General features: G+C 48.7%; 1 protein-coding gene across 4 annotated transcripts in view; it reads left to right on the top strand.

Moving 5' to 3' along the window:
• LOC102380390 (ribonuclease inhibitor) overlaps positions 1–15127 on the top strand; it is a 34206-nt gene that overhangs the window by 9963 nt on the left and 9116 nt on the right. The window contains exons 2-5 of one of the 4 annotated variants that reach the window (XM_006019193.2): positions 1827–1959; positions 11806–11911; positions 13248–13418; positions 14595–14765. In XM_006019193.2, coding sequence (XP_006019255.1) covers positions 11826–11911; positions 13248–13418; positions 14595–14765 — 428 coding nt within the window. In that variant the 5' untranslated portion in view covers positions 1827–1959; positions 11806–11825. Of the gene's footprint in view, positions 1–1812; positions 1960–5673; positions 5993–7438; positions 7586–11805; positions 11912–13247; positions 13419–14594; positions 14766–15127 lie in introns of those variants that run through there. The other 3 variants (XM_025198586.1, XM_006019194.3, XM_025198587.1) reach the window with 3 other exon arrangements.

The raw sequence follows: 15127 nt of genomic DNA, 5'->3' as shown, positions 1-15127 counted from the left end.
GCGCATGATCAGAGGTCAGGGAAGCAGACCCTACGATGACAGGCTGAGCGCCCTGGGGCTCTTTAGCCTGGAAAAGCACAGGCTCAGGGGTGATCTGATGGCTACCTATAAGTTTATCAGGGGTGACCACCAGTATCTGGGGGAACGTTTGTTCACCAGAGCGCCCCAAGGGATGACGACTAGGTCGAATGGTCATAAACTACTTCAAGATCGTTTCAGGCTGGACATAAGGAAGAATTTCTTTCCTGTCCGAGCCCCCAAGGTCTGGAACAGCCTGCCACCGGAGGTGGTTCAAGCGCCTACGTTGAACACCTTCAAGAGCAAACTGGATGCTTATCTTGCTGGGATCCTATGACCCCAGCTGACTTCCTGCCCTTTGGGCAGGGGGCTGGATTCGATGATCTTTCGAGGTCCCTTCCAGCCCTAATGTCTATGAAATCTATGAAAACATAGACGACCAACCATTCCATTCTGTCAAAATCATCTGTTTTGATGATGACTGCAGGTAGGAGTAAGATGAAAAGTCTTTGATTATTTTACCCTAATTCATATAATTCTTATAACAAATGAGATCATCCAGCAAGCATTCTGAAATTTTGTAGTAAGAAACTGTACAAGAGGCCTTCCTCTGTAGAAGCCTATAAGTCTCATATAGTGAGCCAGCATATATACAGTTTGCTCTCAGAATACTTGTAATATATAGGAATTTTTACACATTCTCCAGGAAGCATGGGGAGGGGGAGGGCAGGGGCACTTTAATTAGCAAGCCATGCTAATTAAAAGCACTGAAGTGTCACATGTATCAGCATCCTCTGCACTGAAAAATGGCAGGGGGGTGCTTTCAACTGAAGCTCATTGAACAAACTTTAGTTCAAAGTGCCCTGCCATAATTTTTCGGCATGGGAACACTGATGCACATGAGGCTGGAGCGCATTTATTTCTGTGCTCCAGCAGACTTGATTAATCAATTCTGCTTCGACACACTGGATTTCCAGTGCATCAGAGCTGACTCCCTGCATGTCTATAGGAGCCCTCTTATGATAAACATCAGAAGTAATTGCTTACTGTATCTTGATATGGCTTGCAAAATACATCACAGGGGAACGTTAAAAATGGCTAACTGCTGATGGTTAGTCACTCCTGGATAATTAGCCATTTTGCAAGGATTAGTAATGATGATGAATTAACCAGATTTTACTGTAATCTGATCATCTGGTAAACCTCAACCAATCAGTACATGGATTGCCTGAGAAACAACACTAATATTTATAAACAGACACTTAGGCCTTTTACCTTCACCTGTCTAAATGGCACTTGAAGAGCTGCATTAAGGCATTTTTGGCCATTTATTTGGCTTTCAGATTGTATTTCTACCCACGCGTACACATGCCTGCTGCAAATAAAGTGGAAGAATTGTGGTCCCTCCTCCCTTTTAGCTCAATTGCTACATTTTGTAGCTCTGAGCAAAGTGCCCTAACCACCAGAATAGAGGCTTGGCATTGCACAGAGTATGCTCCGGCCTTTCTCTTGAAGCTGACCTACTGAGCAGTCAGGAGGGGGAAGAGAATGGAACCAGAAGGAGAACAAAACAGATGGAGTGTGAGATGGAGGGGGCCCAGATTATGTCCCGGCCCCTGCCCTAATGGGACAGAAACACTCTCACTGCTGTTTATACATTGAAAATTAAATGCAAGATGCAGGAAAGCCAGTGAAAAGCACTGGGCCGCTGTATATATCACAACACATTAGAGCTGTATAGAGGAGAGCCACCAATTAAATATGAAAGGGAGAAAAAGCATAATTAAAAAAAGTGTTTCTCCCTCTAGCCGAGAAGCTGTGTATAACAGCAAGACACCATATAACTTGCCCGAAGAGCAGAGGCTGCATAGAAACCCGAGCAGGAAGGAACAGGCTGCTGTCTCCCAGCCACTCCCTTTTCAGAGACTGGTGAACAACAAGGCAAGTATTGCAGAGCTGGCAAAACCGGACTGCTAAACTCTTTCCACTTTTCCTTTCCTGGTGGGGGAAGGGGCAGGGTACGGGAGTACTTTTAAAATGGGGGTTGCAGAGGCTGTTTTTTAGGGGGGGGGAGGGAAGATGGGGGGGATGGGACTGGATGGTTGTGATGAATCAGAGAATTGTCATTTGAACCAGGAAGAGGGAATTGCATGTTTTAAAACCAGGAACAAGAGAAGGGATTAACTTCCTTTCTGTTAGGACCCTGCATCCAGCCTAACGCACTCCTGAAATCTGCACTTTTCTTTGTTTGGACCCCCCCTAACCCAAGTTCTAGGGAATTGTTTGAATAGAAAAGAAGGTTTCATGGGAAAGGGAGTGGCCAGCCAGCGGGAAGGATGACACATCCTTTCCAGTGAAGAATCCTCTGGAATATAACTCCGGCAATAAGATGGATGAGTCATGGAAGCCACCTTTAACCATTTCAGGCAGTGCGTTGCCAGGGAAGTCCAACCATATCAGCATTTTCTTCCAAAATAGTCACCAAAGCAGCTAGTGGGGCAAATTGCAACCCAGCTCTCCCCAGCTCCTCTCATTTAATATGTAAAAGGCATAATACACCTGGAAAAAGCCTGACACTGCACAGCTTTACCTGGTATGGTATTACTGCGTCAAAGCATTTCAATAACAGGGAGAAAGATCCTGAGGGGAAGGGCCACAGAGAAACCCTGTTGTTTGGGAAAGAGCTGGAGAGACATAGGCCAGGGCCCTTAATTCATTTCTCTGAGAGCTGGACCTCCATGTGCCCACTAGTGTAACAATGGGTGGGTGAGTGGGGCTCAAGACCTGGCTGCTGTCTTTATATAGTGCTTGGGGGTGGGGGGGCTGGAATATATGCCATCCCTTCTCCCCCCCATCTCCCCATCCTTCCTGCTCTTACCTGCAGCAGCACCTTCCCTGCAGCAGCTCTGGCTCTATCAGTGGGGAGGGCAGAGGAGCAGTGGTGGTTCTCAGTGCCCTGGGCAGTAGCAGCAGACAGTGTAGGAGCAGTTACCAGAGGCTTGCCATTGCGCTGCAGATGTTGCTTCTTGTTCCTGCCACCAAAAATCAGTGTTTAAATTGCCACTGACATGTGTCAAGCAGATTAAGATGCAGTGACATCTGCCCCCTCAGTAGTGAAACTGTCCGCTGCTCCTGCACTTTGTGCCACCATCGCCTCAGGCATAGAATTGACCAGTTATGCCTCTGCCGATCATGAGTGACTGGTCTGGGGCAGCACCAGTGGCTGATTGCCAACTGGGGTGGGGCACGGATGTGCCGCCAGTGCTTCTCTCGGCGCCATCACTCCCTGGCCAGCGAGGGCCAATCTAAGGTGGGGAACACGCCTCCCCCCACGCATCGCTGATGTTGCCGATACCTCTGAAAACCAGTTGTTTTTAGATTCTGAATTCCCAGAGCTAGGTTTGAGGTGGGTCCCATTTGTATCCACAAATCATTGCAGACCTTTTTTGTCCCTGAGAAACCTACTTTCCCCCCTCACTGGAAGGATGCTCTCTTGGTCCTCATTGACTCTGTATTTCCCCTAGTAGGTTCTATACCAATGTTTTCTGTGCAGCTTCACTGCTTTACATACTCTTCCCTGCCCCCTCCATCTTTATAGTACCTGAGCACTTGGGTATTGGAGGCAGGGGGGTAGGAAGAGATTTTTCTTTTCAAGGTGGGAAAATTATATGGTGCCTTAACCAGAATTCTGGCTGCCACTATGAAGACAGTTCTCCATGCCACAGGCTCAGTGCAGTGTCTTTTTTTGACCCCTTACAAAGCAGCTTAAAAGTGAGATGTTTCATAAGGGTATAGCAGAGCAAGGGCTTTTTCCTTCTAAACTGGCCATTTATGTTGTGCGGGCGGGGGGGTGCAGATTGTGTGGTGCCTCAGTGGAACTTCCTGGGATGCTTCCTTTAGCTCTTCTCTCTTTTATCTCCCCCAGCCCAGTTCCCATCACTATCCAATTGCTCTTGCTTTGCTCACTTGCTTTGTAGAGGATGAACAGGCCCCCCCCTCTCCACCACCCTGCCCCTGGGGCCTGAAGTGCTTCTGTGCTAATTTGGGGAAGATGAGAGATGGGTTTATATTGCGGTTAGTCAAGTTTTAGCCCCTTAAAGTAAAGCAGAGCAGCACTTTCTAGCCATTGCTGGCCCAAGAGCAACAATCCAGAGCCAGCAGTGCTCTGTGGGCAGCATCACTCTACTCTCTCTCTGCCTACTAAACCCATTTCCTATGGCTACAAGGAATAGTCTTCCAGGCGACATGTCATCTGTGAGCCCTGGGGTGGGGACCCTGGATTTGGTTAAAAGTGTTTCGACACATGTTTTTATGATGATAATGGGACGTGGCTTGTTAGCTCACCCTATTCTGTACTGGTGAGGCCACATCTGAAGTACTGTGTCCAGTTTTGGGCCCCCCACTATAGAAAAGATGTGGGCAAATTGGAAAGTGTGCAGTGGAGGGCAACGGAAATGGCTCAGGGGCACAACTTATGAGGAGAGGATGAGGGAACTGGGCTTATTTGGTTTGGAGAAGAGAAGACTGAGAAGGGATTTGATAGCAGCCTTCAACTACCTGAAGTGGGGTTGAAAGAGAATGGAGCTGGATTGTTCTCAGTGGTAGCAGATGACAGAACAAGGAGCAATGGTCTCAAGTTGCTGCAAGGGTGGTTTAAATTGGATATTAGGGAAAATGTTCTCACTAAGAGGGTAGTGAAGGACTGGAACAGGTTACCTAGAGAGATGGTGGAATCTCCATCCTTGGAGGTTTTTAAGGTCCAGCTTGACAAAGCCTTGGCTGTAATGATCTAGTTGGGGATGGTCCTGCTTTGAGCAGGGGGTTGGACTAGATGATCTCCTGAGGTCCCTTCCAACCCTCACTTTCTATGATCCTATGAGCTCTGCAGGAGATGCATTCCCTGCCCCAAAGAGACTCATGGGCCAAGGTCCCAGGCCTGGCAGGAGCACGCCCTGGAACATGAACTAGTTGGGAACTAGACTGCTCTATGTTCTCAGTGGCAGATGGCAGAACAAGGAGCAATGGGCTCAAGTTGCAACAAGAGAAGTTCAGGTTAGATATTAGGGAAAACTTTCTCACTAGGTGGGGGGTGAAACACTGGAACAGGTCACCCAGAGAGGTGGGGGAAGCTCCATCCTTGGAGGTTTTTAAGACCCCCCTTTACAAAGCCCTGCCTGGGATGATCCAGCTGGGGATGAATGGTCCTGCTTTGAGCAGGGGATGGGCCAGACCAGTGCTTCCTAACCAGCATGCCGCGGCACAAAAGTGTGCCATCAGAAATGAACAGGTGTGCCATGGGATTTAGCCATGGCAATGAGCTACAATAGGTAGGAGGACAGAAAATGCCTTAACAGGTGTGCCGCAGAAAATTTTTATTAACACGTGTGCCTTGGGCTGGAAAAAGTTGGGAAACACTGGATTAGATGATCTCCCTTCCCACCCTCATTTTCCATGCTCCAATGTGGGGGTGCAGGAGGGGATGTGCTGGTCTGCAGCTCACTGGCAGTGCAGGGTCCAGGGGAGGCAGAAGCCCGCTGGCGGAAGAGGGCAGCGGAAACAAGGGCGACGGCGCAGGCCGGCAGCGGAGTTTAGCCATGGCTCGGAGCATAGACAGTCCTGCCCCTTTAAGATCCTCCGTTCCCGGCCCAAGCCACGCGCGTGCGTCACCGGATGCCATTGACGACACGGGGCTGGGTCCGGGAATGCCCTTTCCCTGCCAGCTGCCACCGAGCCCAGCCTAGAGAGCACAGCTTATCGCGTTATAGCTCCTCCCACCAACACTCCAGGGGGCGTGGGTATGCAAATCAAGGATGCGCTCTCCCCTCGTTAGGCGGTGCTATTGCAGAGCGGGGCGGGGCTGTGCAAATCGAGGGGGTGATCTCCCTGGCTAAGGCGCCGGCGCGGCAGCTCGGGGGCAGGTTCGGAAGGTGGCGGCGGCGGAGCGTGGCTGTGCGGACTTCGGCGGGATATCCTGGTGCGTGACGGGGCGCGCGGGTCTGGCGGAGCTTGCCCGGGGCTGCCTGTCACTCGGGTCCCTGTACCCTCCTGGAGCCTGGCACGCTGGGGGAGAGGGGAGGGGGATTTGGGGTATGATTCAGGTTGGCTCTAGTTACTATGGTCAGCAGCTCTTCCCAGGGTGAGGCCCACGCGTTGCCCTCCAGGCAGGCTAACCCCTGCGAATTTCCCAGACTCCCAAATGCGGTAGCGGGGGTCTCTGTCTGCGCTCCCCTCCAGCTTGCTGCTTCCGCCTTTTGGCTAGGAGCAAGCGTAACTAGGGGGCATCCGGGCTCCAATGCGTTGTCTGCTATGAAATGGGGTGTATCTAAAATCCCAGGTGGATGGGTCTGGGCAGGTGGTGAAACCCACTGGCTTGAACTATTGAGCTTGGTGGAGTTGATTTGGAATTTGGAGCTAATGCAGCCTTAAGCCCCCCCTCCAAAAAAGTTGGGTTTGGGCTGGCTGTCATGGACCACTGTGCCTGGGAGGGAGGAGGGTGTTTGAGCTAGAGCCACACAGACTTGAGGATTGAGTTCTGCTTAGTCGCATTTTGGACCTTGATTATTGGCTTGTGCACCGTTGCATTTGGAACTGATTTGGCTTTGGAAAAGATTTAAAAACAAAAAAAATCAGTCTGGTTGTTGCTGAGCTGCTCCTTGGCTTCTCTCCCTGTCCTGCTCTCCCTGCCCAGGAGCCTCTTGCTCCAGCTCCCTGTAGGCGGTGACTGGGACACTTGCCCAGTGCCTCTGGGTCCTGAGAGCTGCAGCAAGGCTGGGACTAGAGACCTGCAGAAATAATCCACCACCTGCTCCAGGCCTGAGAGACGATGGCTGATTTTGATGGGGTGGGGGGTGCACGTGGTGAGGTGCATCCTCACATAGAACACAGTGCCGATTGTGCAGAAGAAACTAAGAAGCTTTACTTGTAGGCCAAGGGCCTAGTGCTTTATTATTCAGTTTAAGATGGAAGCAAAAACAAAGATAACATCACTGGGATGAGTTACAAACCTTCAGCAGGGCTGTGCAATAGGAGCTTTCTGACCAGGAGCAGCCCACAGACGGCAGCAGGACTGAACAAAGGCTAGCTTGATTGGTGGAACATAAAGGCCATTAAAAAAGGAGAGGTTGTTCACACTGATGGAATGAAGCATTGAGAAAGGATCAGGTAGATGCTAATGAGCCATGAAATTAATTGACTGCCTCAGCACTGCCTGGTTAGAAATGCTGCTGCCACTGCCAAGCAGTTGGTTTTAAAATTTGGGTGGAGCAGGAATCAAAAGCAGGTGCAAGTGTACCAGTGCAGCCCCTGCCCCACTGGATCCACCCCTGATCTCCGCATCCTGAAGGACTTGACAGAAGATAACTTGTGTGTGTCTTCATTTTATTCTAGGGCTTGCTGGAGTGCAGGTCTATGGTCAGCATTCTGTAAGCGTTCACATGTCTGAAGCCAAAGCCACATTTTCTGGGCAAAACACTGTTGCCACACTTAGGAGCAGCACCTGCTTAGAAGAACTGCGGTCTTGGTCCTGCAGCTCTTAACCAGACCTTCTTCTATTCTACGGTTTTTTGCTGTTGAGTATCTGTTTGAGGCAATGTGAGCAGAAGAGATGGGTGGTAAAGAGAGCTGAAAGAGTGGAAAGCTGGAAGAAGGAGCCTGCTGGTACTGGGGCGGCAGGTGGAGCAATCACATCAGCACTAGCTGGGGGCAGAGGCTGTGAGCAGAGAATGGGGCACGCTGCTTGTGAATTCTGCAGGCTCAGAAAGTCTCTACCTGATGAGGAGGACCTGTCTCCAGCTATCAGACAGTGCTCTGTATCTGGCATCCTGGAGTGTTTCAAGAAAAGCAGGAGGTGGTCCGAAATTCCCTGATGGAGCTTTTAAATTGCAGATCCTGGGACCATATAGGGTGGAAGGCACAGCCCAAGGGTGACAGTCAGAGGCAGGTGAAGAGGGGTGAAATGGGGGAAGGTTATGAAAAGTGGGGAAAACTTGAGTTGATTTCTTGGCAGGACTAATGCATGGGAGTTGTATACCCAGGAGATTGCCTAAGATGTTCTGTCAGGCTCTTCTAAACTTTCAGGAGGGACAGTAGGGCAGTGCCCTTATCTGATGACCAGTAGTAGGAGGAAGCTTCTCAGGGAGCAGGCAGAACTTCGCTTGAAGACATAGTTGCTCAATATGCCTGGAATTCAGTTTATCCCCCATGTGGAGACAGCTGCTTAGTCACTCTGGCAGTATGGGGAGTGTTGGGTGTTTCAAGCATGAGGCATAGATAGGCTAGTCTTTCCCTCTGGCTAAGCAGAGATATAGCCAAAGAGGTGGGGGAAGAGAGGAAACCCAGATTGTTGTAAGTTGCTGCCAATTAACAGCAAAGAATCATCTTCATGACTGAACAGTGGTCCACCTCAAAGGGAGAACACGCACCAAGAACTATAATACAGGCAGTCCTTGGACTTAGGACACAATTGGTTCCTGAGAACCATGTCTTAAGTCAAAATGTTGTAACTTGGAACCGATTTTTCTCATAAGAAACAACGTTATAAATGGGATTGGTTCCTGAACCAAGGCCTGATACCCTATTTCCACCAAAAATACCCTGTAAGTTTGTAGGTGATCAAGTATAGATGAATAATATAGCTACATTGATGTATTTATATTGTAAATAGCAATCATATTGATTTGGAAGGACTTATTTGAGGTGACTTTTCTGGACTTTTTGAATGGCTCTTGGTTGGACTTTTTGAAGGATTCTTGGCTGGAGTCTTCTCAGGAGTCTTGGCTGCAGGTTTTTCTGGAGTCTTGTCTGCTTTCTTAAAAAAAGTGTCCAAGGAAGTTTGGACAGATATTCTCCAGGGAGATGGGTGATGCAGCGAACTTGTTTGCTGGCGTGGCATCGCATCAGATCAAGCGTTGTACAGTCGAAACTGACGTCATAAAGTTGAAACATGGTGTCGTTTTATAAAAGTTGTAAGTGTGAAACGCTGTAACTCGAAATGTTGTAAGTCAAGGACTGCCTGTACATATATGGGTCTAGGTATGGCTTTTAGCTGTGCTGAGAGCCTTTTCATAGCCCAGTGGTTCTCAACCTTTTTAGTCTTAAAGCACCACTCAGAAAATGCCAGCTCTTAATTTTCACTCTTTTTCTGACTACAGAAAAGTAATAGAGCAGTTCTTCTACTGCAAAGAATCAAAAAGCCCACAACAGGACAAAACGATATTAATGCTACAGATTCCTATTTGAAATCTTTGGATTCCTCTTGTGAATCATATTTGCACACCTAACAGTGCTAGCATTGTATGGCACCCTTGAAAGGATCTCAGGGCATCCCAGACACCCTGGTTGAGAATCATTGACACAAGCATAAGTCAGTGGGTGTTGTAGATGTTCAGCACCTCTGGGAATCCGGTTCAAAGACTGTCTTACTGTCATCCCACTCCTGACTTGGAGAGGGAGAGACATTTTGTCTCATAATATTAGACTCTGTCTGATGAGGCAACCAGCAGAGGCCTTAGCTTGGTATTTCTTAATTAGCTTCACAACCTGAGCCTACAGAGCCGCATCCACCTGTACCAGAAAGACACTTGTAGCTCTGTGAGCCTTGGTGGGATCCAGTTGTTATTCTGTCTCCCACTGGAGTGAGGGATTAGCTGTGGGGTGTCTGCTATATGCCTCAGCTGCAGTACTGGCTACTGGGGTATTGTAGCATTCGCAAAATTGCCTTTGTAAATCACATGCTACTTTCTGGAACCCCTTGGCTTCCTCCAACCATTCTGTTGCAGCAAAAATGTGGCTTTTGGGAGGAAGAATTTGGAAAAAGTGATGCAGTAGGAAAATAATTAGTGCAGACTGTAAGCTAAGAACAGGATACGTTCTCACCTAGGGATGCAGGAATGGAAGGGGCCTCTGGGCCATTTAGTCCCATCGCCTGCAACCACAGGTGATCACTACCCCAAGAAATCCCCTAAATCATCATTTCAGACCCTCACACACTGCTGCCATGTACAATACCTAAAATGCTACCAATACCTTAGCTTGCGCTGTAGGTAAAGACAGGGGAGAGGAGACCCTTTGGGAGAGGGAAAGGGATGCCATTTAAAAAAGTTGTTGGGCAATACGAGCAGATAGCATGACGCACAGCAACACTCCAGAATTCTGTTACCTGGTTGCCTGGAGCCAGAAAGTGTTGTCTCAAGTGCTGGTGCTTGGTGTGGAGGCATCTGAAGTCATGCTTCAGATTGTGCTGGAGGACTCTTTAATAAACAACAAAAAAAAAAGAAGTCTTTGGTAGTCTGAATTGGATTCGCTTCTGCTTCTTAGAATGGCCAGTGACCGCAGTCCTCAGTGCAGTGCACTGCCAAAAGGCAGTGACTACATTGTCACTCGCTCCCTCAGTGTTTGTTGTGCACTCCCTTACACAGGTTACCTGGCACTCTCGCAGTTGTACCTACTAACTCCATAGGGCATTATCTGCTCACTTCCCTGCACTGTCATGTTGGAATCAATGCATCTATTCATGCCCTACACCTGATTGCTAGTGTCTTTTGGATTAGGCTAGGGAATGATAAGATTTACGGTCTAGAGTATAACTAGATGTCTTGGCATATTTATACACATTGCCAGGTATTGTGAATACTTGCTATGGGAACACTGTGCCCAGAGTACCTGTGTGCCTGTGCTCTGTCCATGGCGCTGGAAGAAGTGGTCCCAAATTATGGCTGATGCAAACTATTCAGATGGTGGCACATGCAAGCACAAAACGTTGGTTGTGTTTCAATAATACAAGGAGGGGTTTTGGAAAGGCCAAGGAAGTGAAATGCCTCGTAGAGCCTCCCATCTGCATCACTGTCTTTGGCCAAGCCTGAGAGGCTTTTTGCAGTGCCACAGTTGGCACCAGGTTAATTGGTGTTAATCCAGTTTTAGTTGGATGGCTGTAGTTAATGGGACCCCTCCAGGCCTGACCCTTCAGTCCAGGGGTGGGCAAAATGCGGCCCGTGGGCCTGATGCGTTCCACCAGGCCATTCTATCTGGCCCACAGGATCCCTAAAAAAATTAGAAAATTAATGTTTATCTGCTCCTGGCTGCCTGTCATGCAGCCCTTGATGGCTTGCCAAAACTCAGTAGGCAGCCCTCCACCTGAAATAATTGCCTGTCCCTGCTTCAGTCTCTTCCAGTGGTCTGGCTTTGACTGAGGTGCTTATCAAGATGCCCCCTGCTGTCCTTTTCCTACCCCCATGAACACATATGGGAGATCACGCATCCAACACAGACGTTGAACATTCATGCTCTCTCTAATGCATGGCCATATGCCGTGTACCTCAGAAACACCAGTAATATGTAGAAGAATGGGACTTTTTTTTCCAGGAGGCCTCTTTTGTTATGCTCTTGCACCTAACCGAATGGAGCTTCCATTTCTCTTTTTCTGGGCAAGAATGGCTGCCTCAAGATCACGAGTATCTTTTCTGGCTCTGTTGTAATAACTGTACAGGATGCCTGTTGAACCCACCCACCAGTGAGAGGCCTTAGCTGGGTTAATCTGACCACTGCCTGATGCAATCCAGCATTGAAATGTGGGATCAGAGGCAGAAACCTTTCAACACAGGTCTTATGTAAAGAGAACAAATTACAGTTTTGACTAAGGGGCTCATAAATCTAGCAGTGCAAGAAGGACTGGTCAGTTTTTGGAGAGTATTGGGAGTGTGTGTGTGTGTGTGCGCGCGCGCATGTGTGTGTGTGTGTGCGCGCACTTTGATCAAAGAGATTAATTTATGTGACCCCTCCTTAAATCTTCAGGTCTGACATCAACACTGAAAATGGACCCTGATATCCAGTGTGAAGAGCTGACTGGATCCAGATGGACTGAACTTGTTTCTTCCATGAAAAATAGCAAATCCATCAGGTAATGCCTGTTGCTGAACAGTCTCTCCTAGCATAATGAAAGCTGTGTGGACTGGTTCTGATTGCTGGTGTCCCTCCCCCTCACCCCTGCTGATATGGGCAGTCTGTAGAGAATCTGAGCCATGTACCAGAGTACAATGCCAGCCAGAGACCAGGCTGCTTCAGAGGCAGGAGATGGAAACAGCTGCAGAAATGGTTGCAGCAGGGAGGGCTGCACTGGGGATTGTGGGTGAAGTGGAAGCTGGCTGTGGTCACCTTTCTCTCCTGCACCAACAATTGTGCCAGGGATGCCCCAACTGGGAGAGCTGTGCTCCAGCTGGTACCTCCTCTCCAGTTCTCACCTTTAGGCCATGTTGGGGGTAAGGAGTGGCTAGAGACTCCTCTAAATTGTGAAAGCAGCCAAAGCAGGCATCATGGGCCAGACAAAGAACTTCCTGCCATGTGCTAACTGGTGGTTTGTTCCCACCCTCTCCCTGACTCAGTTCCTTCCCCTCTTTATTTTTCCTCTACTTCTGCCCTGCTGACTTTTACCACCCTGCTCTGTCAGCCTCACTCTTACTTTCCACTTAGCTTATCCCTTCTTACGTAAACCTGTTTCAGCCAAAAAGTGGTGGCACTAATGTGATGACTGCTGCCATAGCATGGTTTGTTATTTCAGGGCTGTACCCGCGTTCTGTGCCTTGTCTGCCTAGTCTACTTAGACTCAAAGTCCCTTCAGCTTGGGGACTGTCTGCTTCTCTGTTTCATGCAGTACCCAGCACAATAGGCATCCTCTTGGGCACCTGAGGGTGAGGTGAAGGCAGCTGATAATTGTCAGAGGCCACCTGAATCTTGCCCAGACCAGATTTCCTCAGAGCCGTGCTAGTACTGGAAAGTCTGGCAAGGGATCACCCTATTCAGTTCTGATGTACATGTCTGTCAGCTTGTATGTTGCCCTCTGGGCTCTTAAATGCAGGGCCAGACTTCTGTTGTTTGGGTAACTGGTTGCTGGAGGCATGAAAGGGAAGTGTAGCCAAAGATTTATCTCCCTGTAGGCTGAGAGGGATGAGCGGCATGGTGGAGTTCTGGCCAATATGTCTCTGGGGGAACTGCCATGCAGATGCAGTCCCAGTTGTGCCAGAGCACACTTAAGGCAGGAGTCCTGCCTTCTGTCATGTCTCAGTTGCAGAGTGTGCTGTTGATCTGCATAATATGCTGGGTGGATTACATCAGTGAGTCAACCTGAGAACTAAGATGAGTCATAAAAACCCATTTCTACCCCCACCTGGGGAATGTTGAGTCAACAAGACAAGGTAAAAAGACTGCAGGGTTTAATGCTGGGCATCCCTTTCCTGTAGGCTGGATGACTGCAGTCTGTCCAGGAGCCATTGTGAAGATCTTTGCTCTGTGCTCAGTACTAACCAGTCTCTGAAAGAGCTGAAGCTGAGTAACAATGAGCTCAAGGATGATGGTGTGGAAGTACTGTGTAAAGGACTGCTGACACCAAGCTGTAACTTGGAGTTGCTATGGTAAGGTACCTCTGCCTGCTCTGCACCAGAGCTCCTGTCTCCGTCTTCATCGAGACTTTGTGAGGGTGGGGGTGGAACCTCAGCTCCTCTGCTCAGTGGAGCTGCAATGCTCTACCTGAACTGAATGGACTCTGCCAGTGTGCCCCAGTGGAGGGTTGCTATCCTAGGTCAACCTTTTGGGGGAAACTCCAGGAGTTCTGCCCTAGCTGTCACCACATCTAGTGGCATGAAGTTGATTGACTTCAGTCACCATTAACTTCAAATGTCCACCGAGTAATGGTGCCAACATCTGGTCCCTGGACTGTGCTGGTCCTTACAAAGACCCTTGAAGGGTAAGAGCTGACTCCCCCACTGTGTGTGATTAGACTATGTGGCCAGGTCAGCTCAAGCAAGACGTAGGACAGAGAACAGCCCCACTTAGCTACAGCTGCTTGTAATGTTGTTGCTGCCTCCCAAATCCTGCCCTCTGTTCTGTTTCCTTAGAGCAAATCCAACCAGGCTTGATTTTTATTTATTTATTTAAAAAAAAATTTTATTGGCTCAGGAAAGATATTGCTGTTGTTTCTTGAGTCTGCCATGTCAAAGGAACTCCTACCAGAAATCCTGTTCCTTGCTTAACACTCACCAGCAATGCCAATGCTGTGGGCAGCAACATACATTGCCCTCCCTGTCAGCGTCTTTTTGAACTCCGTGACTTCCTGTGGCCACAGGTACTATGTTACCCACAAGCAGTGTGGTGGGGACTGATGCTTCAGGCCATCAGCAGAATAGAAGACAAAAGACAGCTCCATTGAGAGAGAGCTCTAGCAAATAGCTATGTTCTGCATTGCTAGATGGGAATCATGTCACTTTTAATGGCAAACATTGCAAGGGTTCTGCTCTCCACTGTGGGCTCTGTACAAACAGCTGTTGTCAAAGGAGTGTCTTGCGACCATAAAACCAGCAGCTGGAGTATCATAAAAGGCCCAAATTTCTGGACCATGCCATAGCAGACCAGGCTTAAATGCTGTGGTAGTCATTATGTCGATTTATGCATCTGGGCAATTTGGGACAACTGCCCTGTTGTGGATACTGCAGTGTTGTACAGCACCTAGCTACTGCTCCATGCTTGGGGCACAGGGTTAATTATCAGAGTGCTTCTCTTACCCCAGTTTCTTCTTTCTCTCTTGCTCTTAGGCTGCAGAACTGCAGCCTAACAGGTGCTTGCTGTGAGAGTCTCCGCTCTGTTCTCAGCAAGAAACCGTCTCTGACAGAACTGCACTTAGGTGACAACAAGCTAGAAACCGCAGGAGGAAAAGTGCTCTGCAAAGGGTTGCTGGATTCTAACTGTAAGATACGGAATCTCACGTAAGTAACAAACTGCTGATCTGTTCCCATCCCTTCCTGGAGGGTGCATTATTTTTTGTTCTTTCCCGGTGACAGCTGTTGTTTCCAGAATGAGTGCTGAGAACACCGGCAAGTTGTTGAATTTCTGCATCTTTCCTTGGGATGGATTTTCATTATCCAAGGAAAGATTTGCAGGAGGGGAGACTGGATGGTCCAGGGGGCTTGTACCAGTATGGATGATTCTTTAGCCTGATAGGCTTAATCTAGCCCTAGTGAGCAAAAGCAATTCTTATTGATGGCTGCCTGCAATAGCTCTTCAGATCTTGGACCCCTCCCTGCCTCAAGCCCTGGCTGTAGGGTTCTTGGTGTTCTGTTCTGCATAT

The sequence above is a fragment of the Alligator sinensis genome, unplaced genomic scaffold (assembly GCF_000455745.1).
Source record: "Alligator sinensis unplaced genomic scaffold, ASM45574v1 scaffold907_1, whole genome shotgun sequence".
Classification (NCBI taxonomy): Eukaryota; Metazoa; Chordata; order Crocodylia; family Alligatoridae; genus Alligator; species Alligator sinensis.
Note: the sequence above shows the minus strand (reverse complement) of the source record. Positions and strands in the feature narration are given on the sequence as shown.